Source organism: Pogonomyrmex barbatus, unplaced genomic scaffold, assembly GCF_055798465.1.
Source record: "Pogonomyrmex barbatus isolate J1 unplaced genomic scaffold, ASM5579846v1 scaffold8, whole genome shotgun sequence".
NCBI classification, from domain to species: domain Eukaryota; kingdom Metazoa; phylum Arthropoda; class Insecta; order Hymenoptera; family Formicidae; genus Pogonomyrmex; species Pogonomyrmex barbatus.
Genome location: NW_028297182.1, coordinates 2859459 through 2886113, shown reverse-complemented (window position 1 = coordinate 2886113; position 26655 = coordinate 2859459). Strand labels below are relative to the sequence as shown.

Sequence of the window (26655 nt, the reverse complement as noted above, 5' to 3'; positions counted from 1 at the left end):
AGGTATATGGAGTGATATAAAATGTACATTGAATAATTTTAATGTTGATTTTTTTATAACTATATAAATAATTATAAGGATTATTGAGTGATTAACAAATTTTTATACAAAATATTAATTACATTTCTTTCTAGACGAGATTATTTTTCAATGTGTGTATAATGGTAATACAAGTTTATAATTAAATACGAAGATTTTCTAAGCGATTACAGAATATATAAGAAAAGAAATATCTTCAGCGGAATTACATTTGTCAGTAAAAAACGATATAATAAATTTTAAGTCATATTCTAAAATGCATAATAAATGCAACACTCGTAGTTTTACATCATCCGAATATTTAATAAAAACTGAAATACTTTCCGCAATTTTATTTAAAAACTTGATGGATGTACCTTTCTTATGACTTTTTATTACAAAATCAACTTAAATCAAAGAGCACTGTCTTCTAATGAATTATTTATATCGTTTCTGTCATCTCCAATCATGTCCTGCAATAAAATACATACAACATGTAATTACAGAATAATTGTGTGGAATCAATATAACAAAGATGTAATATTACCTGCAGCACTTCAACGAGTGCTCTTGTCTCATCCAACATTTCTTTATATAAACGATTTTCTTCTTCTAATTTTTCAAGACGTGTTACAAGTTCTTTATTTTCTTCCAAAGCATCTTTAAGTGCTATTCGTCTTCTTTCAGCCTGGACTTGCCAGTAATTTTCACTAGGACCAGCTAAATCTGTAATAAACGTTTTAATAAAAAAATTCATATATTTTTATACTCATTTTAATTTTTAAAAATATGCATTACAAAAATAAAAAATATAAGCATACCTGTGGACGTTAAGTCTTCAACATCAATTTTGATTCTTTCTGGTGCAGTTTGAATAGCCTTGTTGCTGGTCGTCACTTTTTCTTGTTTTTTAGGAATATCTTTTTTTGTTTTTGCAGGTACATTTCTGAAATATATACAAGTTTGTTCAGAAAATTATTTCATAAATTTTCATAAATTTTCTAATCATTGACAAGTGATTTTTTTTTTATACATTTCATCAGACATACTTAATATGAATTAAAAAATATATTTTTTTATATATTCTTTATTTATCAAATAAAAATGAAAAAGAATTGAAACTTACTTTTTTGGTTTTGCTTTTTTCACTTGTTGAGTAGATTTAATCATCCTATCAGCACCAACCAAGGTCTCTTTATCAACAGCTGATGGCTGCAGTTCATGTAAAGATTTTCTAACTTTATCCTTTAATAGAAAGAGAAAAAAATCACAACATATATTCACAGATTATTTTATTTATTTTATTTATAAATATATCATATTAATTCTATATTTTATTTCTCAAATAATATCTGTAATACAATAATTTCTCAAATAATTACATAATCTTCTTCTAGAAAAAAGACTATTATTTATGTATATTATAGATATTTTTTGAAATACATTTATTATCAATTTTTTTGTATAGTATAGTGCCATATATTAAAAAAAAAAACAAAAACAAAAAAAAACAAAAAAAAACAAAAACAGAAATATAATGGATATATAATCAAATATGAACATTTTTTACATTACAAAGCAGATAACTCTCAGGACTCTAGGGTAAAAAAATGAGACAATTTTCTATGATAATAAATCAATTATAAAAATCTATAATCAGTTAATTTTGATTAACAGCAATGACAAAATTAATGAACTGAAATTTAGACTCATTTAGAGTAGTCAACACACTTGATTATTTGTGCACGTGATATCCTTTGAAATCTCCTTTCGCTATACATAGATTGAAGATTGATAAATAGAATTGAAGAAATGACCTTCCGATCTCGTGTACTCTGATCGGAAGTATTACACTCAAGACTGTAAATGTATTGTAAGAATATTTTTATAACTTTTTGTCAAGAAGAATATGAACTTTTGTTGAACAGTTTTGAGAAGAGGATTATCTAAGAAGAAAAATAAAAATTATCTAGAAATAGAAATGTAAACACACTAACCTCAGCAATTGTTTCGGCGCCAGTAGTCGGTTTCATCCTACAAGACAAAATAATTCAAGATCCAAAAAAAAGGAGGATAACGATTCGATCGACACACGGAGAAAAAACGGTTCGAGTCACTCGAATGAAGTTTTAATCTCAGGCGATTTTCTGATCACGCGGTTCTTGATAAATTTTTTGGCTTCAAATGCCCGACCGGTCAAGATCAACTGTATGGCGGGAACTGCGAAGTTAGAAACGCCTCAGAAAAACACAGTTATAGATTAGCGAATGATTTCGTAGCGTGGTCGCGAAGAGATTTGAGATTAAGTGAGACAGATATACATGCGGGCGTTGGAGAAAGAACGAGCGAGAAAGGATAGAGTGCAGGAAGTGCAATCAACGCGACAATCTGTTAAGCTTAAAGCTGATTCGCTGTGTATATGCAGTACCAAATGGTGGGGGGTGTCTGACGCATGCGCAATAATATGAATCCTTCCCCCTCCCTATAGCGATCTCACTCGACATAGGATTGACTTAGGCCCTGCGCGTAATGAAGAAAATGTTAGAAACAGAAATAAATATTAAATTTTGAAAATTAAAATTTGCAATGATATTTATTTATTGCATTAACATTCATATTTTGTGTGATGTAATTTGCAATTTATATAATTTCTTATATTTTTTTCGGATATTGATAAGGTTTTTGTAGTTTCTTTTACCCTTGCAACGACTCTCTTTGTCCTTGTATAAATCAGTTATATAGACAAAGAATTAATAAAGTGTATTATTACTTTTTATTCTAAAATGCATTACTTAATTAATAAATATCTATATATAATTTTTTTATTATTTCCTTTCTTGATTCTCTTTATTTCGCAAACATTTTTACGCTACTGTTAAGTAAAGATAGCGTGTATGTTTACTGCGCATACGTCAGAAATCCCACGATCAGAGATCATTGGCACATGTGTGATATATATATGGTGTGTGTGTGTGTGTGTGTGTGTGTGTGTGTGTGTGTGTATTGTGTACTAGTGTGTGCTTTTTTTCATCGATGATATTTGTAAACCATAGCAAACGTCAAATGGAGCGTCGCGCAATAGTACATGGTGGCAGATAAAGGTTGCATTACTTAATTATCATCACAAAAAATGGTTCGCACTGATTGGGATCGGATATTATCCGTAAATGCTTCATCTTTAACGGACGAGGAAATCGAGGATCTTTTTCCCGCGGTGGTGCGATGCGATGTGGACGAGATCGCCGATGTGCACGGTCTGCGGACGCTTGTCAGATTGTCGCAGGAAATGTTGACTTACAAAGATAATCAAGTAGGAAAAATATTATACATTTATATTAAGTGACCAATAAACATTAGTATTGTATCATTTTAAATATGTTCATTGTGAAAACACCTATAGCTTCATATTTATTTTCATTAAAGAAAAGAGTTTATAAACAGATATAAGTATTTCTCATTAATCGCATAAATTGATATATTATTTATGTTAGGTCGAGGCTTTGCTTCTTGAATGTGGCGAATTAAAGGAAACAATAGCTTCGTTGCGTCCAACAGCTGCCAAACGAAAGATTAAAGGTATTGTTAAGTTTGTATTTATATATAAGTTTGAAATTATTTTTTAGATGAAGTCTGAAAATTATTTATGTTAATAATTTATGTAATTTTCTATTTCTAAATGTATTTCTAAATATATTTATTTTAATTTTAATAGATCGTGGTACGACTGCTGTAAAACAAGAAAATGAGGATTTTATCGGAGTAAGTTTTCCATTATTTGCATATATATGTGATATATATTTGCATATATATATATATATATATATATATATATCATATAAATGTTTCTGCATTTTATATAATAATTCAATTTTATATTTTAAAGGATAATAATTGAATCTTATTTTTTAAAGGATTTAAAAGGATATCCAGATACACAAGGCAAAAATGAGAAAGTTAAGACTCTTATGGCTGAACTAGAGGTAAATGATAAAAAAATATATATAAATAAAAATAATAATAGAGTTTTTTTTGTTATTATTCTTTATTTTTTAGAATTTGGATAAAGAGAATGAGATTCTTAAAAGGCAGCTAACAACATTGAAAGATGAGATGGAGGATGCAACAGAAAAGATGAATGAAATGACAGAAGAACTTCGTTCAACTCAGATAAAAGCTGTAGAATATAAAGGTATTCTCATATATAAATAATACATATTTTTACATAATTAATTTTATATGTTTTGATATATATTTTACAAAAATATACAAATGTTATATTATTACAGAAAAGATACTAAAATTGGAGCAGGAAAATGCAGCTTTGGTTAATCAAATTGAAGAACTAACAGCACAACAAATAGATAGAGACAAAATATTGGATGAATTTAGTATAGCTATTGATGCTAGGATAGCTGAATGGAAGGTATTAAATAGATTTGATATAATTTGTAGTATAGAAAATGAAAAGATATACATGAATCTCTTATTGACATAAGGATATATTGGACGAGAAAGATATGGAGATAACACGTTTGAAGGAAAATTTGTCGCATTCTTTAATGCAATCTACTACATCAGTTAAAGAAGAAAATAAAACACAGATTAATCAGCTAAATGATGAAATAGCATGTAGGGATGCGATTATAGTAGAATTGAAAGCTAAACTTTTTGAAGCGGTTGTTGAAATAAATGAAAGTGCTGCACTTATAGAAAAATTGAAAGGAGAGACACATGAGTAAGCGATATTTTCTGCTTATATTTTCAGTTTATATTTTCTGTTTATATTTTCTGTTTATATTTTCTGTTTATATTATAATATTTTTAATCATTTGTTTTCGAAAATTATAAATTTGTTTTTCACAGATCTACGAAAAGTAGCAAGCGGAAAGAACAAAAAAGTTTATTGAAAAAAATGCAAAGTGCAAATGAAAAGATCTCTAACTTGGAAAATGCACTGTCACAAGCACAAGATGATGCCAAATCACAGAGTAGTAAAGTTAGACATTTATATTTTTATATTTAATTAAAGAATTGTTAATAGAGTTGTTAGATTTGTTAATAGAGTTATTATTATGTCATATTATAATTTTAGTTATAAATTTCCTATTTAGATTAAAGATATTCTTTTTTAAGTAATTGGAAATATGAAAAATTTATAAAATATCTTTACAATTTCTATTTTTCAGTATCAAATATTTTATTATTACTTAAGTTTATTTATGTAATTTTACTCTGGAAAGTTAATAAACAAAAATTTATTTTATCTTTTTTTAAAAAAATTAATTAGGAATTAATCAGGAATCGATTACATATCAACAAATTCGTAAAAATGACAATGATTTTTGAATATCTTTTTTCTACAGTTATTTACTAAATATATTTAAAAAAAAAATAATTTTCTATTTTTATATAGTTGTACAAAGTTTTATCGACATTAAAAGAATATGAAGATGGAAACCAAGCTTTAGCTAAAGCATTGAATGAAATAAAAGAATTAAAAACTAAAATTGATCACAAGAATGAACATATAGAAGATTTAGCTAACGTTATTAATAAATTAGAAATGTTAAATTCGTATCAAGAAATGGAGATCTTAACTCTTAGGTAAAATTTTCAAAACAATTTACATTATATCTTAAAAAGAAATAAATATAATATTATTTTTGTATATCATAGGGAAAAATTAGGGATCCCTGAAGATGAATCTGTATCAATTAAAAGCATTGTAGCAAAACGTAAAGAAGAATCACGAAAAATGGAAGAGCTTGTTCGACAAAATAAAAGTCTTGTAGAGGAAAATTTAGAATTAAAATCAGATGTAAGATAATTTAAAGTAAAGTTTTTGTTTGAGATATAACTTATTATATTTTTGAGAGTTTTTTTTATTACAAATTTGTATTTTTTATAGATAAGGATGTTAAAATATAAATTGAACAAGTCTGAGAAGATATTAGATATTTCAGATAATTTGGATTCTAGTAATCAATTTTTACATTCGACTAAATTAGTAGAATTAGTGGAAGAAAATATGCAAATACCTTCTAAAACTGATATATCTGAAATTAATCAAAATATTCAAGCACTTATAGAAGAAAATGAGGCACTTAGAACAGGCATGCATGAAATTATGGACAGTATACGCAATCAAGATGGTGAATTTTCGCTAACTTTAACGGTACTTTAGTATTGCACACATTTCCGTTTCTGACACCATATAATTTTCTTTTGCTTAACTATTTTTTTTTAATTTTCTGCGAGATGAAATCTAAAATATTATAATAAAATTCTCCGCTAAATTTATTTAATTTCTCATATTTTCTACTTGTGTGTGTTATAGCAAACATTGCTAAAACATTACTATTATTGTAAATTTTTTATAATTATTTTAAGAAAAGATGCATATATCTCATATTTCTTGTTTTAGGTAAGAGTGAAGTGGAAATACAATCTAGTACTTTGGAACGATTATTAGAAGCTTTAGATGTCAGGCATTTAGCTGGTTGGTATCATCCAGCTATGAGATTGCAGGAACATCTGAATGTTGTACAAGGTAGCAATGCTGAGTTAAGATCACAACTTAAATTATTGAGGTATTTTTCAAGATTCTCAAAATAATATCTTTTAATAATAATTAAATAGTTTCTGTGTATTGTTATTTTTATTATAACGAGTCTAATAATGGGATTTACAGAAAGGAATTGCAAAAGAAAGATAATATATTACAAAATTTAGCAGCGAATAAAAATATAGATTTCGAAAAATTATACGAGAAACATGGCGAAGACGAAGCAATAACAATGTATCTTACAGAAATGAAAGCTTTGCAGATGGCATATAAAAATGAAGCAGAAGAGTGGGAGAAGCAGAAAGATTTGCTGATTTATGAAAATAATGAATTGAAAGATGAAATGGACGGTATTAAAAAGCAATTAGAAATTTATAAAAAAAATTGGCAAATTTTTGAAGATGGAGATGATGAAGTTCAAAAAGCATTCGCGATAAAAACGAGAGAATATGCGGATACTGCTAACGAAATAACAATTATGAACAGGAAAAATGCTAGTCTTCAACGATTGCTTAACAAAGAAACTAATAGATTGTATGAATATCAAAAAGAGATAATTAAGAAAGAGAGCGATTTTAACAAATCCCTTATTGATGCAGAGAAACGCAATAAAATATTGCTATCAGAAATTTCGCTCTTGCAGAATAATTTATGTAATTCTATTAGCGTAATAATGTATAATGAATTAAAAGAGAAATATGAAGAATTGAATATACGTCATCGTGCTTTATTAGAAACTGCAATGATATCTCCTAATTCCAGTGAAATGTCATCTCTGAAAGCTGAAATAGAAGCAATAAAACGAGAGAAAAATCAACTCATTGAAGATTTAAAAAAATCAGATGTTAATGGAAGTAATGATTTAGAAAAATTGAAAGAGATAGAGGCCAAGAAGTTGATTGAAGAGCAACGAGCTGATCAAATGGCTAGATTACTTGAAATATCGCAAACACAGCTAACAAAATGCGAAGATAATATTAAACAACTTTCTATTTCTAATTCTGAATTACAAGAGAAACTGATTGAAGTACACAAAAAATTGTCTAAAGAGATATCGTTGCAGGAAACTATACAAATAGATGATAATCGTTTACAGGAATTGCAAAATGAAAAAACGCAACTTATTATAGAAAATGAAAATTTGAAAAAAATGTTACAAGTGTCTGAAGAGGAAGCTCAACTGCAATATTCATTGAATTCATTGCAAACATTAGAACTAGATAGTCTCAGGCATCAAATATTGGATTTGCAAGCTGTAAGTGAAGACAAGGCCACTATTTCAAGACTTGATTTCGAGCTTACAAGTAAGAAACTATCAGAAATGGAACTAACAGCACAGAAAACGCGACTGCAGAGTGAATTGTCTAACATACAGCAAGAACTTGATAACTCAAGAAAGAAATGCGAAGAAATGCGTAGTTATGTACAAGATTACCGGAAACAATGTGAAAATCGTTGCAAGTAAAATCATTTAGATATTAAATTATATTTACATATTATTTGCAGTACAAAAAATGTAGCATGATATTATTTATGTGTATTACAGGTATTATACAGATATTATATATTTTTTTCAATGCCAATATGTGGGAGCAACCTCTATAAGTACTTTAGAAAAAGTAATTACATTAGCTGCAAAATTGAAAATAGATCGTCAAAATATCGATACAGAAATGCAGAAAACGAAAAAGTGTCATGATGATATTAAATATGAACAACAAGTTTTATCTGCTCGGCTTGAAATTGTGGAGCGTCTAAAAGATATATTGGAGCAACAAATTGGTGCCGGCAGTGTTCAAAACATAATGGAACATTATGCGGAAATTTCACAACAAACTTTAAATGTAAGTCTTTATGATAACAATATATAAGTTTTAATAAAATTTAATTATATTAAATAAATTGCAGTAATTGATTAAAAATTGCAGTACATGTTGAGAAACTTTTATATTCAAATTACGATTTATATTCTTTATAATCATAAAATTTATGTAATTTCTGTTTTTATATTTTTTTTTAATTTAATATATTTATTTGATTTATGCTTTATTTAATAATTATAAAATAAAATCTTAATATATATGTTGTTTATCAAATTTTTATTTTTTTTGTCTAACAAAAGTTTTTTTTTTTTAATTAGGATTTTAAGTACAAAAGAAGAATAGCTCATTTGGAGCATGAACTTCAAATTGCTAACAGTAAATTCATTGAATATGAGTCAGTAATAAACAGCATGGAACACGATATGTTAAATATTCAAAAAGCGTGGTGTCCACAACAAGAACATCAAGCACGAGTTAATACATCAAATTTCGAGTCAAAATCTATTCAAGCAGCAACAGAAATTCAAGTAGTTGGTGTCCAAACAGATCCTTATACTTGCTGCTTGAATCAAAAAAAAGAAAATATTACTAAAGAAACCGATAAAGAAATCGATAAGCAAACCGATAAACAAACCGATAAAGAAACCGATAATAAGGAAATTGTAGTTGTTAAAGATATTCAAAAATCTACTAAACCAAGCGAAACTACAGAGAAAACATTTCGAGAAATAGGAAATAATACAGAAGAGAATGGTAGTTTAGTATTGCTTAACGAGCAATTGGATCAAGCACTGAAACTCGCATCGGAACGGTCCATGATGCTTGTTAAATGTGAGTCACAATTAGCGGAATACAAAGCAAAAGTGGATACTCTGGACAAAGCAATGACAGAAAAAGATCTACAATATCAAGCAGAAATAGACAATCTTAACAAAGCGATTGAGGAAAAAAATTTGCAGTATCAAACAAAAGTGAATAATTTGAACAAAGCGATTGAGGAAAAAGATTCGCATCTTGTGCAAAATCAAAATGTACTTGACGAGTTAATGACTCAACCACGCGTCATAAATACTGATTGTGCTGACAAATTGGCATTGAAATTGACAATAAATAGTTTACAGAAGTTAATTAGCCAGAAAGAAGAGACTATTTTAAGATATCAAAATTTATTGAAAGAAGATAGAGATGAACATAGTCGGGCAGCGAGCCGTTTTCAAAATGAGATTAAAAATTTGCATGATCACATATTGGCTATGCAAGGCAAAATTCGAAAAAGTGAGGAACCGGTTGTAAAAGATGTCTTTGGAAAATCGACGTTTGATGAAACCACAGCGAGAAGCAGTGCTGCGCAAGAAGAAGAAATTGCAAGATTACATGAAAAAGTATCCACTCTCGAAGCAGAATTAAATATCAGTAAAGAATTGAGCGAACGTTGGCATCGATTAGCGGAAGAAAGATTGAAGCATATGGATCATATGAGAGAAAGGTTTGTTTCTTAGTAGAAACCTTGTTTAATCGGTTTCGTTAATTCATCAGTATTAATGTAACGTTACAAGGCAAAGGAGATTGAGTAAAATAATAAATTTATATAGAAAATAGATTTTATATTATAGATAAGTTACGTTTTTGCAGGCTAGAACAACAACATAAGAATGAATTAGAGAGCTATCATAGCGAAATAAATAAATGGCAATCCGAGGCCGATGCGCTTAGACAACAATTGTCTGAAAATCGCATGTTAGTTACAAAAGGAAATATTTCTTTGATGAAAGAGTTGCAAGACAAAGATGACAAAATACACGAGTTAACTCTTGCTTGTCAACAACTACAAGTGTGTCATAATTTCGTTAATTTACCGAAATTTTATTAATTTATCAGATTGTATAATTATTTAATTTATTACATTACCTTGCATAGAATGAAATTGAATTAATAGAATCTGCAAACCGATCTCAACCAATGATAATTCATAGTCGAGGAGATATGAAAATGAGTGAATCCACGCACAATAGTCACCGCGATCAAACGCAACAACAAAATCAAATTGATGTTCTACGTCGACAGCTTCAGTCTCTAATGGAAAAGGAAAAAATGTATAAGTATGAGATAACTGATCTGAAACAACAACTTAGTCGCAGGTAAATTTATGCATCAATTTTGAGCAAAACATCGTTGACTTTCTATGTTACTTTTTATGTTAAAGACATTTAATGTTTGTCTTATTCCAGATACATGGCGATAAAAACTCAGGAGAAGAAAATTTCGCAACGTGAAGCACAACTTGAACGCAAAGTAACATCTCTAGAAGAAGAGTTGCATAAAACAAAGGCTCAATTAGATCGTGAATATTTAGCACAAGAAGCAAAAAGAGTTAAGGTACACGACAAAATGCTATTTTACGTTACTATGTTTAATACGTATAATAACTATGTTTAATACGTTCCTTCTTTTAATAGACTGCGGAAGAACTTTCGTTGTGGGAGAAACAGAAAAAATGGCAGCAGACAGCAGAGAAGTTAAAAGAAAAGCTTAAAATAAAAACTGATGAATATGAAAAATTGCTTGCAAATTATGAAAAGCTTCGAGCTGTCGTTTCGTCTATGGAACGAGAAAAATGGCATTTGAGAAGTAAACTTAAACTAGAAAGTGATGTACCTAGTACTTCATCAGGAAGACCTATTTCAAATATTCAGCATAACGCGATGGACGAACTGGAGAAAGAATGTCGGATATTAAGAGAACGCATTAAAGAATTAACTGATCGTTTAGAAAAAAAAAGCAACGAACACTTGATGTTAGAAATAGCGGAATTAAAACGACATAATGCAGCTTTAGAAGCAGTTTCTCAGGTTAATATATTTATTATATTTTATTTTTACGATAAATGCATGATTTTTTTCACATTTTATCTAATGCCATTTTACAGGGTAATACATGTGTAATTAATCAGTTTGAGAAATTGGAAATGGCTCGAGATGCTCTCGAAAAGGCAAATCTTAAGTTAGAAAGTGAAAACTTTGAATTGCGACTTCAATTGGAAAGAGCGAATTCAGATACTCCGGGATTGCGAGAAAAAGTCGAACATTTAGAAAAGTATATTTACGTTATATATTTTCACGTGTCGTGGGATGTGTAGACAATGCTAAACACAATTAATATTATTATATTGTTATTATTACAGATATATACAATTATTAAAAGCTGAAAAATCTTCTGATTCCACTCCTAGATCTTCAGAAAAAGAACTGCCAGAATCAAACAAAAAATCTATTTTTGAAATGGAGAAAACAATATTTACATTGAAACGAATTATCGAAAAACTTCAGGCAGAGAATAAAAGACTGAAATTTAATTCCAAGAAGAATCATTTCTTAATTAATCAAGTAAATGATATATTTTCTTTAAAATTATACATATATAATTATACATATATTTGTGTTTTTCTATATATTATATACATTATATAGGGAAAGACAAATATCATCGAAGGAGGTACTTTACTCCAAAGACAATATGAGGAATCTCAGAAACGTGTAGTGAGCTTGGAGGCAGATTTACGACTAGCTGAACAAAGAGTAGCTATGTTAGAGAAAGCTCAAAAGGAAGATGACAGTGGAGATTTTCGAATCTTAAAGCAACAGTTAATTTACAAATCCGAGCTTCTAGATAAAATGAAGCAATTGTTGACACGAGCCGCTATAAATGAGAAAACGCTACGGCAACGCGTAAGAATCAAGCAATTGGATCAAGTTATTGGAAAGATAAAATCGAGAAATCATTTATGATTTAATTTCATAATTGTTATAATCTTATTAGGTTCAACAGTTGGAATCGAAGCAGGCCCTATCAACGATTCCAGAATGTTACGTGACTCCACCCACGCCACAATAAAGATACTTTTGAAATAAATTATTCGCGGATTTGCAATGAAAGAAATACACTTTATTGAGATACAAGTACAATACATATTTATTTATCATCTTTCAATTTTACACATGCTTGTAAGTAAAGCTTTATTTTTATCTTCATTCAGTTATATATGTTCCTTTAATGTCATGTATAAATAATAATTTCATATCGCATATGATAATTATATCTATTTTTGTACGTGCAGGTGCACGATGTTCATCACAAATATCGTTATAGTGTTCCAAAAATCTCATTAGTTCTTGATTTATAAATTCATAAAATAATCAATCATATTTTTCTTATCAATACCTTCATTTATCTCGTACTGCATATAATAAAGAAATAAATTATAATAAACATTTATGTTTGATTTTCATCAAAACAGTTTGAATGACTAGACTGATTTTTTATTTATATTTTTCATTCTTATATTCACTTTTTACATTACGCCATTGTCTTAAAAATGATTTGAAATATAAATTAATATAAGTTTATCTGAATATTTCGAGACTTATAAATAATAAAAATTGAATAAAAATTTCAAATCCTCTATTTTCCTTTCGCAAGCGCATCTGATATATTATCATCATTCAGGTATATTATTCTATAATCGACTATCTTGACATCTTTCTCGTTTCGTCGTAAAGACAATATTCTCGAATCGTAGTTACATAAAAAATTCTACATTTAATTAAATTCAAGTTGATACGAAAGATTTACACTTCTGTTCGAAATCATAACTTTTTAATCGTCTTATTTCTACGAAAATAATTTGACGTTAATCCTCATTTCCGAAAAATTATTTAAAATACACTTGCGGCGAATGTGTTAAATATATGTTATCTTTCTATGTTACCAATAATTGATTATATATATCGAAGTTTTTCAATCGTTTTACGATGTGATTGTGTCCAAACTTTCTAATTTAAACTCTGATTTTGATTGTCCTATACGCAATTTTTCGAACAAAAATCAGCTTTTCTTGTCTAAGTAATTGAACATTTTTTAAATAATATGTAATATAATTTATGTACTAATTTAAAATATTTTACATGTATAAAGATACATGTAAAATATTTTAAATAAAACACATCTTTATAAATATCATATACATATACATATCTTTATTATCCAGTTTTAGATCAGATATATTAATCAGATATTGGTATCACTTGGCAGGGTGTATAAATTATCTAAATTTAATCGATGTCTCTGTGCAATTTTTTTTGTTTGTTGTTATAATATGAACGTTAAAATATATAGACGACAGCTTCTTCACAGCAGAAATATCTAAAATATATCACAAAAATATATCATATATATTCTAAAGTTCACGATATTTTTAGGATATCTCTGTGATGTGATCTTGAACATTTCCGCTGTGTGGGTTGCAGTGTCGAAGGATCCGTCTTGTAATTCATTCATATACTTTTATATTTTTGAACTATTATATAGTCACGACTATATAGCGATGCATCTTCACAACTTTTATAATAATAAATTGCACACACATTATCGTCTAACAAACAAATTCTAGCGCGTGGCATAAATAAATTCAGATCCAAATTCGCATTTTTTTCTATACGATATACAATTTGCGCGCGGCTTGGCTTAATAACGCGAGAATGAAAATGAAAGAGTCGAAGAGCGTTCCTCTAGCGAGGATTAATAGTCATTCTCGGGCGTTTGAAGGAAAGGACGAATGGAAATCTCGTCCTCGCAATCTGGAATAAGCTTTCCCTTGTACTTTACGCAAAAATCCGCGCACTTCTGCCCCATGAAGTACTTGTCGTACATCTTTTCGCATTGAGCGCAATTTCTAAGGCAGACACCTGTACAAAGCCGGTTTGTACAGACTAAAGGGATGTAAATGTAACATGTTGGCAACGATTCTCAATTAGTGATGTAACTATGATATAGAAATTTGCTTACCGATATTTCGCTCGGCATCAGTTACAGATGTCGTCAAGCAGAGAACGACGAAAATCATGACGAGCAGCACGATCATTCGGTTCGACGAGTTCAACATGACTGAAACAAGTGTTAATTCTTTAGCTGTGAAAGGATCAACAATCAGACAGTGAACATGTGTTCGGTAATAATTATTGAGATACTTGCGATGAAAGCGAGTAAAATTTTTGATGATTAATCGATTAATACTTTTGGCAAAGAATTTATCTATGATTATTATTATTTTATGGGAATAATAAAATATCCCTTATGGGAATAATAAATCTAGCCAATAATGGAAAATCTTTTTATGTATATAAATGATTTTTAATATTATTAATTAGCATGGCGTATCCCAGCTGAAGAATTAAGCTCTTAACGAGGTTTATTCAAGCGAAAGAATTTTTTGTACGTTTCCTCTTTTATTGCATACAAATATTATCTTGTTTTAAATTTCTACTATCAAGTCGCATTACTCACACATTCTATAGGTATAGAAAACTTTTATAAGTATACAAAAGTGACAGTATTGCGTAAAGATAAAATGATAAAAGGGAAAGTAACAACCTGAACATAAGCGATGTCTTGCGACATTTATACGAAGTGAAATTAAAATTACGTTATGAATTCTATTCGAACCGTTCTTAAGTATGTCTGTTGAATATTAATAATCTACAATTTAAATCGTAGATCATGATCTAGACTACGTATTATCGGATTGTGCGTATGTCAATGTCTGTCGCTTCTAAGAGAAGACTTATTAAGGAAAATAAATTAAACCTTAATAAGAATAAAAGAATAAGTTGTTGCTAATGTTCAAATATTTATTTATTTTTTTTTTTTTTGAGACGTTACGATCTATGATTAAAACTTAAATCTCCGCAAAGATCAAGGGGAGAAGAGTTCGTCGACTGAGCCTTCGGCAAAAGGCGGAGGTACGAGGACGGAGATGGGGAAGTCCAAGAATTTTCTACCAACGAAATATGTTCCCTCTGCCACTCGTACATCGTTTTGCATTTCCAGTTTTGCAATTAGTGCTCGTTCCGGAGAAAGGACAGAGGGAGACGACCGAGGCAATCGAACCCGATAAACTTTCAGGGATAACTTGGGATATTAATGCTTTCTCTTTCCTTCCTTTCACTCTCTCTCCCTCCCCTCCCTCTCTCTGTCTCGGGTGTTAAAAAAAAAAGAAAAAAAACAAAGTGTCCTGATGTATCATATGCGGTGTGCAATACATTTTTACTTTAGCCGGTGAGGCCACGTGTCATCGGTATGCGAAAATCCGGATGCGACGGTAATCTGATGGCGCGGCGCAACTTCTACTTCTTTGATCACATAGAAAATAACGTGCTGTCTGCCGCGATCTGTTCGCCATCGTGACGCTGCCGAAGGTCCCTCACCAGATTTTTCTTCGCGTCTCATACCTCGAGAGAGGAGCGCCTCGCACGTCGCCGCTTTTTTACGGCCACTTATAACCGGAATCTCTTCGCGTCGCGCTTCCGCATTCGCCTTAACTGCCACATTGTGAACACATAAAACATAATAAATATGGATGGAAGGTGTCCTGGCTTTCCGCGCTGTCATCGGTCTCCCTCTCTCCCAAACTCTTTCTCTTTTTCTCTCTCTCTCTCTCTCTCTCTCTCTCCGTTTCCCCCTTCTTTCTCACCAGGAAGTACTTAAGGATTCAAGACCAAGGATCGCGTGGACGGCGTTCGATATCGATATTTATACACGTTGCACGAACAATCATGTTGATTGATTGGCGGTTAATCGATCGGCGATGTGATAAATCTCTCTTTAGAAACGCGGAGAACGAAACGAATGAATTTCGGCGAAAAACGCCGAGTCTTCTTATCGTTCGTGCCGCGAACGAAAAAGAAGATGTCTTTGAGGATAAATATGATACATATGAAAATATGATTGTCAAAACCTTTACCTGATTAGTACGGCGAAGAGAAGGCGAAGCTATTGGAATTGTTAAAGGCCGGCGAGTGACACTGAACAGACTTCGTCGGTCTTATATATCCGCAAATGCCGGATTCAACCCTCGCGCTAGGGAAACCCCCGCTGCTTATCTTCTTTTAATTCGATCTCTTCAATTTCCTGCACTCAACACCGTGCCGCAGTGTCCTATGTATCTTTACAGAAGAGCTACACATTACGATCCGACTTTTGTGATTAGAAAAAAAACATACTGTTAGATATGATACATTTTGTATATACTTTGTATATACTTTGTTTCTTCATATAATATACTTTCATTCTTACCTTTTCCCTGCAACTTGCACGATTCATCGTGAGTGTAATATAAAATGTTACACGATCTATCATAAGTGTAATATAAAATTTGATAACATATACATATAAATATTTTGCTATAGAAAAAATATAAATATTTGTATAATTTAAATATATATAAAAATAAATTTATAAATATAATAATAATATATAATAATATATAATATATAAATATATTAATAATAATTAATAAATATAAATATAAATATGTGTATAAAAACACAATGTAAGTTATACGATTACTCAAAAGCTCTTTACTCGATATTTCACATTTAATAAGGTTTTATTTTTAATTATAATCGATTTTTATTTCAAACAGTTAGACAGTGAAGCTAAAGATTTATTTAGATAATTTTTTTTAATAAAAAATGTGAAATTTTTTTGCTTGAAGTATTATGTACACTATAAATTGACTTCTTTATATTACTTTGATTTTTATAATTAATCCCAATTAGTTAGTTTCCGTTTTGCAAATAAATATTTTGTATTTTTATATATTTTCTATTATCTTTTTATTCACTTTATAATTTTGTTTTTTAACTTATTTATTTAGTATAAATTAATTAAAATGGATACAAAATTGAAAGCATTATTACAGAGTGTATTATTTATATTTAATTTCTATTAACAATTGTGCATCATAACAATACGTGCCATTGTAATAACAAAGAAAATATTATCATGGAACTGATCCAAGTCTAATAATATTAAAACAATTGCTTATTTTATCCAATTTTCAACAAAAAATATGTAACAACAAGAACATAAGTACATAACATATAACATAATTTAACATAATTTGTATCTTAAGCTTCTTCAGCTTCTTCTGCTCCTTCGTTTGCCTCTTCTTCCGCCTTCCTTCTACGAGGTGATTCATATTCCAAGCTCCAATAATTATTATATTTGATCGGTATTGTTTCACCTTTTTCAACCATTTTATTGAGATTGTCATCTAATCTGGAGAACTGATCCTTCTTATCTAAGATCTTCGATAACGTTTTATGAATTTCTTCCTTGTTCCTCGATTCTTCTTTTTGTCTGTCTTCTTCGGCCGTCGAATTATCTCGCAACTGGCTCAAAACATCCTCCGTAAAATAACGAGATAGAAATTCCTTTTCCGTGTCGACTGCATCGGACGATTCTTTATCGTTGTCTTTGTCTTTCTCAAAAATACGCTTAAAGAAATCTTTATCGTCATAGGGATAATAATCTTCGTCGTTTATCTCGCTCTCTTTCGTTTCCTTCTTCTCGTATGAATCAGTCTCCTCTTCCGTTTTATCCTTGTCATCGGAAGCGACGTCACGCTCTTCGTTTTTCGCGAAATAATCCTGCGATCGTTCCTTCGGATCAGTGGCATATGTCTCGACCTCTTCGGATCCCTCGGTGCGAGGGGGGGGATTTTTCTCATAATCGTATTTCGCGTATTCCCTGCTAATGGCAGCTCGTATGCTCTTAAATAGAGGATCGTTCTTGAAGAACTCGTCCAAATTAAACGGCTTCCTGTACTCGTTTATGTCAAAGTGAACGAAATCCGAGTTTTCACTCTCCTCAGATGACGAGATTTCTGCGGAATCTTCTGCGGAGCGTTGAACGTCCGCGCCATCCTCAGTGTTATTGCGCAACTTGGTGTCTTCGACGTCGTACTTGTCGGCGCACTCCTTCGGAGAATCCTTATTTTCCGCGCAACGTGAACGCGAGTTTGCATCCAATGAGATCTCCGGCTCGTCTTCACTTTCAGTCGGTTCTACTTTAATCTCAGCATTCGGGGACTTTGAAGGAAGAGCATCGATGTTGTAGAGTTGCTCGACACCGTAATCGTCATCGTCGTACTCTTTGTATTTCGCTGCAGTTGCGCTCTGATTGCTCTTGTCCTCCTGTTGGTCGGGGTAATCTGATATCTCCACGTAAGGTATTTTTGAAGGATCGTAATTCGGCGTCGTGCTCGAATAATTCTCTGCTTGCGGAGTTTCGCGATCCTCCTCTCGCGGGGCTTTGTCGACGGCACGCTCGATCGGCAAGTACAAGGAGGTAGCGAAGCTTTCTTCAGAAGAATACGGTGGTCCCGGGTCGGTGATGATTTCCTGTGACGAATTGTGCCCCGTCGAGTTATCCGAAGACGAATAATCGGCCTGTTCGACTTTATCGGGGAATTTATTCAGGTCGTCCACTTCGGAAGCGCTCGCGATGTTTGCGAGCGGCCGCAAGGTCAGATCATCGTTCAACTTTGCTGCTGCGTTTAACAGCGGAACTGTTGCAGTTTTAGGTTGCCATTGGGTATCATTTGCGACGGGCCAAAAGCCCGATATATAAGAATCGGGATCGGATATTTCCGACGACGGATTTATCGTGTCCGCGATATCGAGCGAGCGTTTTTCATTCGTTGTCAGTTGCTCGTAATCGTCTGTTTGTTCTTGGATGCATAACGGGGTCGAAGCTGCATCACTTTGCCCGATATTTGCGTCTCGTTTAGAACGAATCTTTGAATTTTCATACGCCTGGGTTGCATTAATTATATCCCAGATACGTTTATAAAAGTCTCGTTCCGGTTTAACATTCGGGCTTATCACTTGCGATTTGTCGTTCTGCGACTGCGAGGTCGCAATTCGATCATTGTCCGTGCATGTTGAGTTATCTTTCTCGGAATTTTTTTCCAGGGAATCGCCGATAATGTCGGAATGAGGACGGGTGCCATTAATATATTCCCAAATACGTTTGTAGAATACAGTACTCGGTATCGCGCTGTTCGCCATTTTGAGATCGGCCACCTCTTTTTTCCTCGAAGAATTTCTTGATTTACTGTCCGTTTGTTCCTTTCGAGGACGGGATTTCGAGTAACGAGATTTTTTATTTGAAACAACAGTTTTTTTCTCTTCAGCACGCCGCGAATTCTTAACTGTCGTCGAACTTTTTCTCGATTCGTGAGACGAACGTTTCGAACGTTTCTTGCCGATCATTGCCTGAATGTTTTCGGCTACTTCCGACATTTGCGCAATTTTTTGCCGCTTCTGTCGGATAGCCTCGACAACTGTTGTTATTTTAATGATTTCCATGTCAGGAGATAAATTTACATTTTTAATTTGATTATTTATAGGAGAGGTTGTCAGTGACATGATTCGTTCGTTTAGAAACTTTTCTTGCAATACTTTCTGAGGCATTTTTAAGCGTTGCGCTAAGTTTCTCCGTCCAACAGAATATGCCCACCAAGGCTTGCTCGGCTCTTTTTTTAAGCCGTTCGCTGCATCTTTTTCCACGGATTTTAATTTACGATTTAATTTGTTAATATATGCTTGCTTTGTTAATATGGGCTTAATCTCTGATGCAGCTTGTGTAGGTTTCATTATGATATTCTGAAAATAATTGAATTACAATTAGCGACACTAAATAAACATTGTAACATTAATTAAATTATGAAAAAAATTAAAATAATAATTTTGATAATGTTACAAAAAGTCAAATATTAAAAAAAAAATAGTCATTATTTTATGTGCATTAAGAATATAATATTATACAAAATAATTAAGAAATCTTATGTTCGCATATATTGTCGTTAGATAAAATGTTAAGAATGCAATCTGAACAAATATTTAACGATAGTGAAAATATGTACTTACATTTTGTGTTTTGTGAAAAAGCGATGAGAAATACGTAAATATCAGATTCCATATCTTGCAAATAATTCTCACAGCGTTAAATTGTACTCGTGCATTATGTACTATCGTGTAATAAATTGTGCAATTATATATTATACAATAATTCTAATTTCAACAAACATAGTTAGACGTCTACTCCTTTTGCGATCTCTCTACTTATGTGCAATTTTTGCTTGGCAAATCGAAAAATAATATGGAAAAGTATGTAGGGACATATTAAACAGGGGTTCTTATTAAATTGACTTTATTTGTAATTATATACAAAAAGTACAATACAAATGATAACTACGTCATTACAGTGGCGCAGAAAGTATACGTTTCGATTATAGATTCATAGGAGCATGAGATATTAATGCTATGCAAATTTCTGAGCCACTGTGCGTGAATATTTACATATTGCTTATTACAATAATGCCTGAAGCAATAATTAATCATTGTACAAAAATATATCATACATTTTCATTAATGTACTTTCATTTGCTTACACTGGTCTCCTACCACTGGCAAATAAATATTAGATTTCATTTCACTTTGATTAAGCAAACGTACATGTGCTCTCGTACTTGGTAACATTGAGTTAACGCGTCTGAAAAGGAAGCCGTCACTCTTAAAAAGCGTGACCCATACGCAGTAGATAAATTATATACGTTAAAATTACTACTAAACTGAGTATAAAGCTAAAGCAACAAAAGAAAAATAACGACTTATCGTTTGATCGTCGTTGATTAAGCTCAGTCATTGTTACAAAAGAGTGCTGTAGACATTTCGCGAAAAAAAAAAAAAAAAAAAAAAAACGTTATCTGACCTTTCACATTTTCAAGGCAAGTCCGTCGGATAACGGATTCTATTATCGTAGAAACAGAGGTATCATGAACTTTTATATTATCAAGCCTGACATCATTCAAGAAAGATACTTCGTACCTACGAATACTTACGAATCTATACTTATAGAACATTTACGCATACATACACATACACGTATATATACGTGTATACATCTCGCTGTACAGTATAGCCGTTGATCGACCGTTATATCTCCATGTTCGTGACGCACCTTACATATTGCCCTCAAAGCGCAGCAGCAATGTGTGACGTGTATGGCGGCAGATATTTTACGATCAGGCGCTTTTCTCCCCCGCGGTGCACTGCGCTTATTTTCTCGTGAAGCCCAGATACGAAGCAATGCCGTTAATATTCTCAAAGAAGATTCGATAAGCTTGCTGCCTGTCGTAGTGCTCCCGTACCATCGCCGGTTTCACCGGACGCTCCTCCACCCATTGCTATAGTACAATAGGCAATTGTAGGTATTGATGTGAGGTGCACGGCAGTCGGGATGTGTGGAGTTAGAAATGGTAAAATGTAAATCGAGATCGCGCGATTTGGAGAGCAGACGCGATCATTTGGTTCTCCGACGTCCACTTCCACTGATGCGGATCAACGTCCGATTCAATTTATCTTTTATCTTTTTTTTTTTTTTTTTTTTTTTTTGGTTAGCTCTTGGTATTGGAAAAAGATAAAGAATAAATTAAACCGAGATTAATTGTTTCTATATCCAAAGTTGATCTACATTAAGGAAAATGAGCGTGATGTGTATGTCCGAGCACACGACACTTTATCTGTTACTGGTGTTAGATACTGGGGGAGGGGGGGGGTGTATGAATGTGTAGATTAGGAATGCAAGATAGGATGACATATCAAGTCCCATATGTCATTTAATTTTATGTAAAAAGGGATAGTGCAGAGAATATAAAATTGTAGAAAAAGAAATGTCAAACGCTTCCACGTCTACATTGGGATTTGCGTTTCAAGCAAATCGATATTTAATTTTGGTAATAACTTTGAATATTTTTTATGGGTGATTTCATGGGTGAATCGTGTGAAAAAAAAAAACACGCGATGTGTATAAAACAGAATGATAAAAAGGTGATAAAAAGTTTTATTGTTTGAAGTATTATATTTAAAAAGATGGCACTTACATAATTTCGCAGATAATAGTGTGAAGTATTCCGGATTTCAACTTATAAAAATAACACCATTCGCAAACTGTAATCGAATGCACAATCAAATGATCGCGCTTTGCGTTAAAAATCGGAAATTTTTATTTTTGTGTTCAAGATTATATTTTTAATATACTTTAAAAGGCACAAATATGGAGTAGATTATCAGTGAGCTTCAATCGAGAAACCAAAGAGTACTCAATCCACGGAAAATATATATATATATATATATATATATATATATATATATATATATTGAGAGGACTAGATATTAAGCACTGCTAAATGTCATAAAAGTTCGCGGTGTTGAAGAGCAATAGACGGTTGTTTATTGTTATGTGCAAAAATGATTCAATTGGATTGTAATTATTAACTATATACAACAAATGTAGTATTGTAGTTATAGTATTGTGATGCTTGATCGGATGTAATGTTATTAAAATATGTTAATGTTATTTTAAAATAATTAAATAATGAAAAAAATTACTATAAATGTCATGATAAAAAAAATTGTTGATATATGAAAACTTAAGTAATAAAATACTAAACAAATGTAAATCATTAATGTGACTTAATGTAGATTCTAATAAAATTTTCGATAAACATTTAAATATTCAAAGTTATCTGCGAGAAGGAGTATATTCGCAGACATTTTCAGTATATTAATTGCTACTAAATAAACATTAAAATAGAATAAAATAATAATAAAGATTTTGAAACTCATACGCGAGAGAGAATTTAATTATGAAAAATCTATTATGCAATCATACATAACAGCATTCAAACTGTTATATTACGTAGTAGAACTTTCGTACACAAAATATTAAGACTGAAATTTGAATATAAATAGCATTATAATTGTTGTTGAGTAATTAAGTCTATCATGTATGAAATTCTTCTTCTTGCCCTTTGCATGAAGGTGTACACGAAATGTAACGCATGATGCACTTTTACAAGGAGAAGCTATATGTACATTTTGTTGATAGGGATTTTACTGTGGAAGCTAAAGGTGTTCTCTAACTTTGCCAAAGATCCAGAGTCGACACGCGTCTTATTATCTTCAATTAATCGATCTGTCGGCAATTAAAATTGAAGCTTATCATCATATGTAGCGATACGATATGGTATCAACACATTTACTAGTCGTTATATCAAAGGTGTCATGCATCAGAATCTGAAATCACGAGCCGCCCGGGACGGCGGCTCGCGTATGATCGACAACTGGGGCCAACTCTGTATTCCATATTCGCGCTACGTGATTTAATCGACCCGTTTCAATTTAAGCGTGGCTTGTCGCGTCTAACTGTTTGCTCTAGTTCAACACGTGCGTGCCTACGGGATGGTCTCGTGTTAAAGTGCCTAAGGATTGGGCTTCTTGGCTCGTGGCTCGGTTGGTTACGTGGTGGTGTTCGCCTAAGGGCACTCTGTTTATATCTAGATTGGTGAAACAGACCCTCCTTTATTTCCCCAACTGCCCGTATGGGTCTGCTAGATTACTCACGTATTGCGTGGCGTGACTCGTCGCCGGGAATTCGGCCCATTTCGACAAGTCGATGCCAGGTAGTACACCGCTGCGACATGGGACTCGAGGATTTCTATCAAGGCAATTAAAAATATTATATTGGTGACATTACATATATCGTATGTACATTATAATGTTAAAAAGCAATGTCCCTAAAAATTTTTTAGAAACACAGCAAAAATTGAAGGAAAGCGACAGAGAATAAAATTATTTCATTAATATAACAGATAAAATAAGTAGCAAATAAGTATATAATAATAATAATAATAATGAATAAAACAAATTGAATTATATAATGATTTAAGCAATATTTCTTTATTGAGTTATTTATTTATAGTAAATGGAATGCAAAATTACGATGCTTGGATATGGCTATAAATATAATTTTTCCTTAGAATATATGTTCATTGCTAATTGACAATTATTAATTTACGATTTTTTTATATTTTATTCATTGTTACGTAAATCGTTTTCCACTTACATTTCGTGATCGGGAAGGACCATTGGATAGATTTGTATCGTGTCGATGAGATCGGTATTGTCGCAAATCAGTCTGGCGAGCTTCGCCTTTCGAATTTCGTTCAGTTGTTCTAAAAAGGTGAAAGTGAGAGCGCGATTTTAGAAGGCGGCGCCTCGTTACATTTTCGAACGGGCGGTCGTCGCGAGTCCTTGGCGAGTCCTCCCGCCCGTCCACTCGCGATTCCCACCGGGAAGAGAATTCGAAAGGGGGTCTCACCGAGAGTGAAGGACGACGGCTGGTTCGGCAGCTCGTACCAGAATCTGTCGCCGCGGCGCGAATGGCTGAATTGCGTGGCAATCAGGCAGGCGAAGGTTGGCCCGAGCATGCTACCCGGAAGCGGTCTCTCGGATACGCCGCCCGACCATAAATCGACGTCCGCGGGATGTCTGAAAAGGAACGCGCGCCGGAGGAGTGAAGCCGAATTATTTCCGAATGTGTTCTATTTTTAGTACGCGGCGCACCCTCCCGCTTCATTGACTAATGAGTAATGAGATGCACAAATTGATCGATCGGTCTTTCGGTATTCCGAAGGTGTTCCGCCGCCGGTCTCTTACAGATATGTAACACTCACTCGAAGATAGTGCTGTACCGCCTGACGGTCTCGTTCGGCATAGAACCGAACAGTTCGTCGAAGGTGTTCGCTTCGGGAAGGCCGCAGTACTTTCTGGAATTGCAAAATTATGATATATCATCGTTTGAAATTTGTTCGTTGTCGCGCGTTTAAATTTCCTCCATTAATTATCTCGATTGTTAATTAATCGTTTCGATGGATTGAATCTTCTGTTAATTTTATTATCATTATTCAACTTTATTTCTATTCATCCCTCTGCACCATTTTATTTTTCTGGTGGTTATTACAGTTTAATCACATAAGGTCACTATTACGAAACACAGTAGAGCTAACTACGGTTAATTAAACAAGTTTGTTGATACAAGTATAGGCTTAAACTGTAACACACGATAGCTTACCTAAACTCCATATAACTTGGAATACCAAATTCTCGACCACGTTGCATGTTAAAAGATACCAAATCCATTCCGAATTTTGCTCCTACTTTTTTAAACAGATGATTCGTCACCTGTTAAAAAAAGAAATTGTTCGATATGATACGTAATTACATATTCCATTTGCGCTAATCATCTGTCTTACTTCTTGAGTTATAGAATCATCCATAGCCTGAGCAACTTGATTCATCAAGCCCATGAAATATTCGTCGAATACACCAGCGCGATACAAATCGTAAGGCCGTCTTATTAAATCCGAGAGTCTCTTTGAAGCTATAAAAATATAAGATGATTAGAATAAGTGGAATAAAATATTTTTAACAAAAAATTAGTTATATATAAAAGTTATCTCATTATCCACAATATTAAATATTAAATATTTTAAAAAAACTAAATTTCAAAACATAAAAATTTATTTTAAATAATCTACAAAATTTTATTATTTTTAAAACTTTTAATTCTATTTTTTTAACGTACAAAACGTTTGAAAACTTTTAATTCTATTTTTTAACGTACAAAAACTTTTTAATTTATTTAAAAAAAAAAATAGATTTTAAAAATGTTTGAGAATTTATAATTGACATTACTGATTTCTAATATAATTTGTACGCACGATATGATCTTATTTTATAATTATTATATTTTGTCGTTTACCGATGAATTTATGAGCTTTGCTCCATCGTTCCACAGCCGTTGGCAATAACGAGTGACCGAATCTAAAGGCAGCAGCAGCGAAAGCATCTATTACACCTGGATTTATGCTCGAATCATATCCATCCCAGTATTTCTATGGAAAATTAATACCTCAACGTCAACGTGGCTATTATCGCTTATTAAAAACTAGCCGAACGAACGATAAATAAAACAAAAAATGTGTACCGCTAAATCTCAGTTATTACAACATACGAGTATTATAAATTTGCATTTGTGCATCTATACGAGCGAGTTGCTCGTTATCTTTTAAAGTTATCTTTACGTGGCGACAAGTAACGTCTTTACGCATAAATAATCACGCCTTTTGATCGATTTTTTTTTTCAGTGTCATCAGCCCAACTCACTTCCTTCTCGAGAAGAAGTCCGAATTTCTCCATGACATCTTTGCCGAGTAATATCGGGAGGAACTCGTTGTAAGTGATGTGTTGGATTTCCGCGATGACGATGCGCCTGGCTTCCTGGAAGAGAATCTCATCGTCCCAATGCGGATTCACGATTGCCAACGTTTTGGCGAGCCGGTTATGCTCCCGCGCCAGTAAAGTGTGCATGCAGGTGAGTACCAGTTGTTCGTTTACTCGAATCTCACCTGTAAGTAACGACAGAGATGACCGATACCAAAGTTCCGACCGTAATACCAATTTAAAAAAAATATTTAGTTTTCTCGGTCAATAATACAAAAACATT

At 32.2% G+C, this 26655-nt stretch overlaps 4 protein-coding genes and 1 long non-coding RNA gene across 6 annotated transcripts in view; 2 read left to right on the top strand and 3 right to left on the bottom strand.

Annotated features, from left to right (window-relative positions):
• Positions 1-36: 36 nt before the first annotated feature.
• LOC105430731 (uncharacterized) lies at positions 37-2350 on the bottom strand. Its single transcript, XM_089084284.1, has 5 exons — positions 2016-2350; positions 1145-1263; positions 840-964; positions 566-744; positions 37-491 (listed from the first exon to the last, which is right to left on the bottom strand). Exons 1-5 carry the CDS (start codon positions 2049-2051, stop codon positions 432-434), a joined length of 519 nt encoding a protein of 172 aa, XP_088940410.1. The 5' UTR covers positions 2052-2350; the 3' UTR covers positions 37-431.
• A 563-nt stretch (positions 2351-2913) lies between these two features.
• On the top strand, positions 2914-12860 carry Cep290 (Centrosomal protein 290kDa). Its single transcript, XM_089084271.1, has 24 exons — positions 2914-2980; positions 3072-3328; positions 3510-3594; positions 3731-3777; positions 3930-3998; positions 4072-4207; positions 4305-4441; positions 4515-4753; positions 4882-5014; positions 5432-5622; positions 5695-5836; positions 5927-6170; positions 6443-6608; positions 6710-8044; positions 8130-8427; positions 8724-9892; positions 10039-10237; positions 10324-10544; positions 10635-10782; positions 10863-11255; positions 11333-11499; positions 11588-11789; positions 11874-12131; positions 12223-12860. Exons 2-24 carry the CDS (start codon positions 3149-3151, stop codon positions 12295-12297), a joined length of 6234 nt encoding a protein of 2077 aa, XP_088940397.1. The 5' UTR covers positions 2914-2980; positions 3072-3148; the 3' UTR covers positions 12298-12860.
• Positions 12861-13122: 262 nt separating this feature from the next.
• Eh (Eclosion hormone) lies at positions 13123-16517 on the bottom strand. The gene is made up of 3 exons (XM_011644415.3): positions 16202-16517; positions 14248-14346; positions 13123-14147 (listed from the first exon to the last, which is right to left on the bottom strand). The coding sequence occupies exons 2-3, from the start codon at positions 14342-14344 to the stop codon at positions 13981-13983; spliced, it is 264 nt and encodes an 87-aa protein (XP_011642717.1). The 5' UTR covers positions 14345-14346; positions 16202-16517; the 3' UTR covers positions 13123-13980.
• Positions 16518-17073: 556 nt separating this feature from the next.
• The window catches only part of cysu (peroxidase homolog), a 26455-nt gene continuing 16873 nt past the window's right edge, over positions 17074-26655 (bottom strand). The window contains exons 9-17 of one of the 2 annotated variants that reach the window (XM_011644417.3): positions 26316-26557; positions 25912-26044; positions 25403-25530; positions 25222-25331; positions 24824-24916; positions 24469-24638; positions 24214-24322; positions 23712-23805; positions 17074-19910 (exon numbers count right to left, since the gene is read on the bottom strand). In XM_011644417.3, coding sequence (XP_011642719.2) covers positions 17370-19910; positions 23712-23805; positions 24214-24322; positions 24469-24638; positions 24824-24916; positions 25222-25331; positions 25403-25530; positions 25912-26044; positions 26316-26557 — 3620 coding nt within the window. In that variant the 3' untranslated portion in view covers positions 17074-17369. Of the gene's footprint in view, positions 19911-20440; positions 21494-23711; positions 23806-24213; positions 24323-24468; positions 24639-24823; positions 24917-25221; positions 25332-25402; positions 25531-25911; positions 26045-26315; positions 26558-26655 lie in introns of those variants that run through there. The other variant, XM_011644419.3, reaches the window with a different exon arrangement.
• LOC148934701 (uncharacterized) overlaps positions 26387-26655 on the top strand; it is an 18770-nt gene continuing 18501 nt past the window's right edge. The window contains exon 1 of the long non-coding RNA XR_016141145.1: positions 26387-26523. This is a non-coding gene — a long non-coding RNA (uncharacterized LOC148934701). The remainder of the gene's footprint in view (positions 26524-26655) is intronic.

Coding starts and splice junctions, on each gene's coding strand:
- LOC105430731 (XM_089084284.1), bottom strand. CDS start 2,051: ATGAAACCGACTACTGGCGCCGAAACAATTGCTGAG. Junction 745..839: donor TGAAGACTTAACGTCCACAG/GTATGCTTATAT, acceptor CGTTTATTACAG/ATTTAGCTGGTCCTAGTGAA. Junction 492..565: donor CACTCGTTGAAGTGCTGCAG/GTAATATTACAT, acceptor ATTTTATTGCAG/GACATGATTGGAGATGACAG.
- Cep290 (XM_089084271.1), top strand. CDS start 3,149: ATGGTTCGCACTGATTGGGATCGGATATTATCCGTAAATGCTTCATCT. Junction 5,015..5,431: donor CCAAATCACAGAGTAGTAAA/GTTAGACATTTA, acceptor ATTTTTATATAG/TTGTACAAAGTTTTATCGAC. Junction 9,893..10,038: donor ATGGATCATATGAGAGAAAG/GTTTGTTTCTTA, acceptor ACGTTTTTGCAG/GCTAGAACAACAACATAAGA.
- Eh (XM_011644415.3), bottom strand. CDS start 14,344: ATGTTGAACTCGTCGAACCGAATGATCGTGCTGCTCGTCATGATTTTC. Junction 14,148..14,247: donor TGATGCCGAGCGAAATATCG/GTAAGCAAATTT, acceptor GGCTTTGTACAG/GTGTCTGCCTTAGAAATTGC.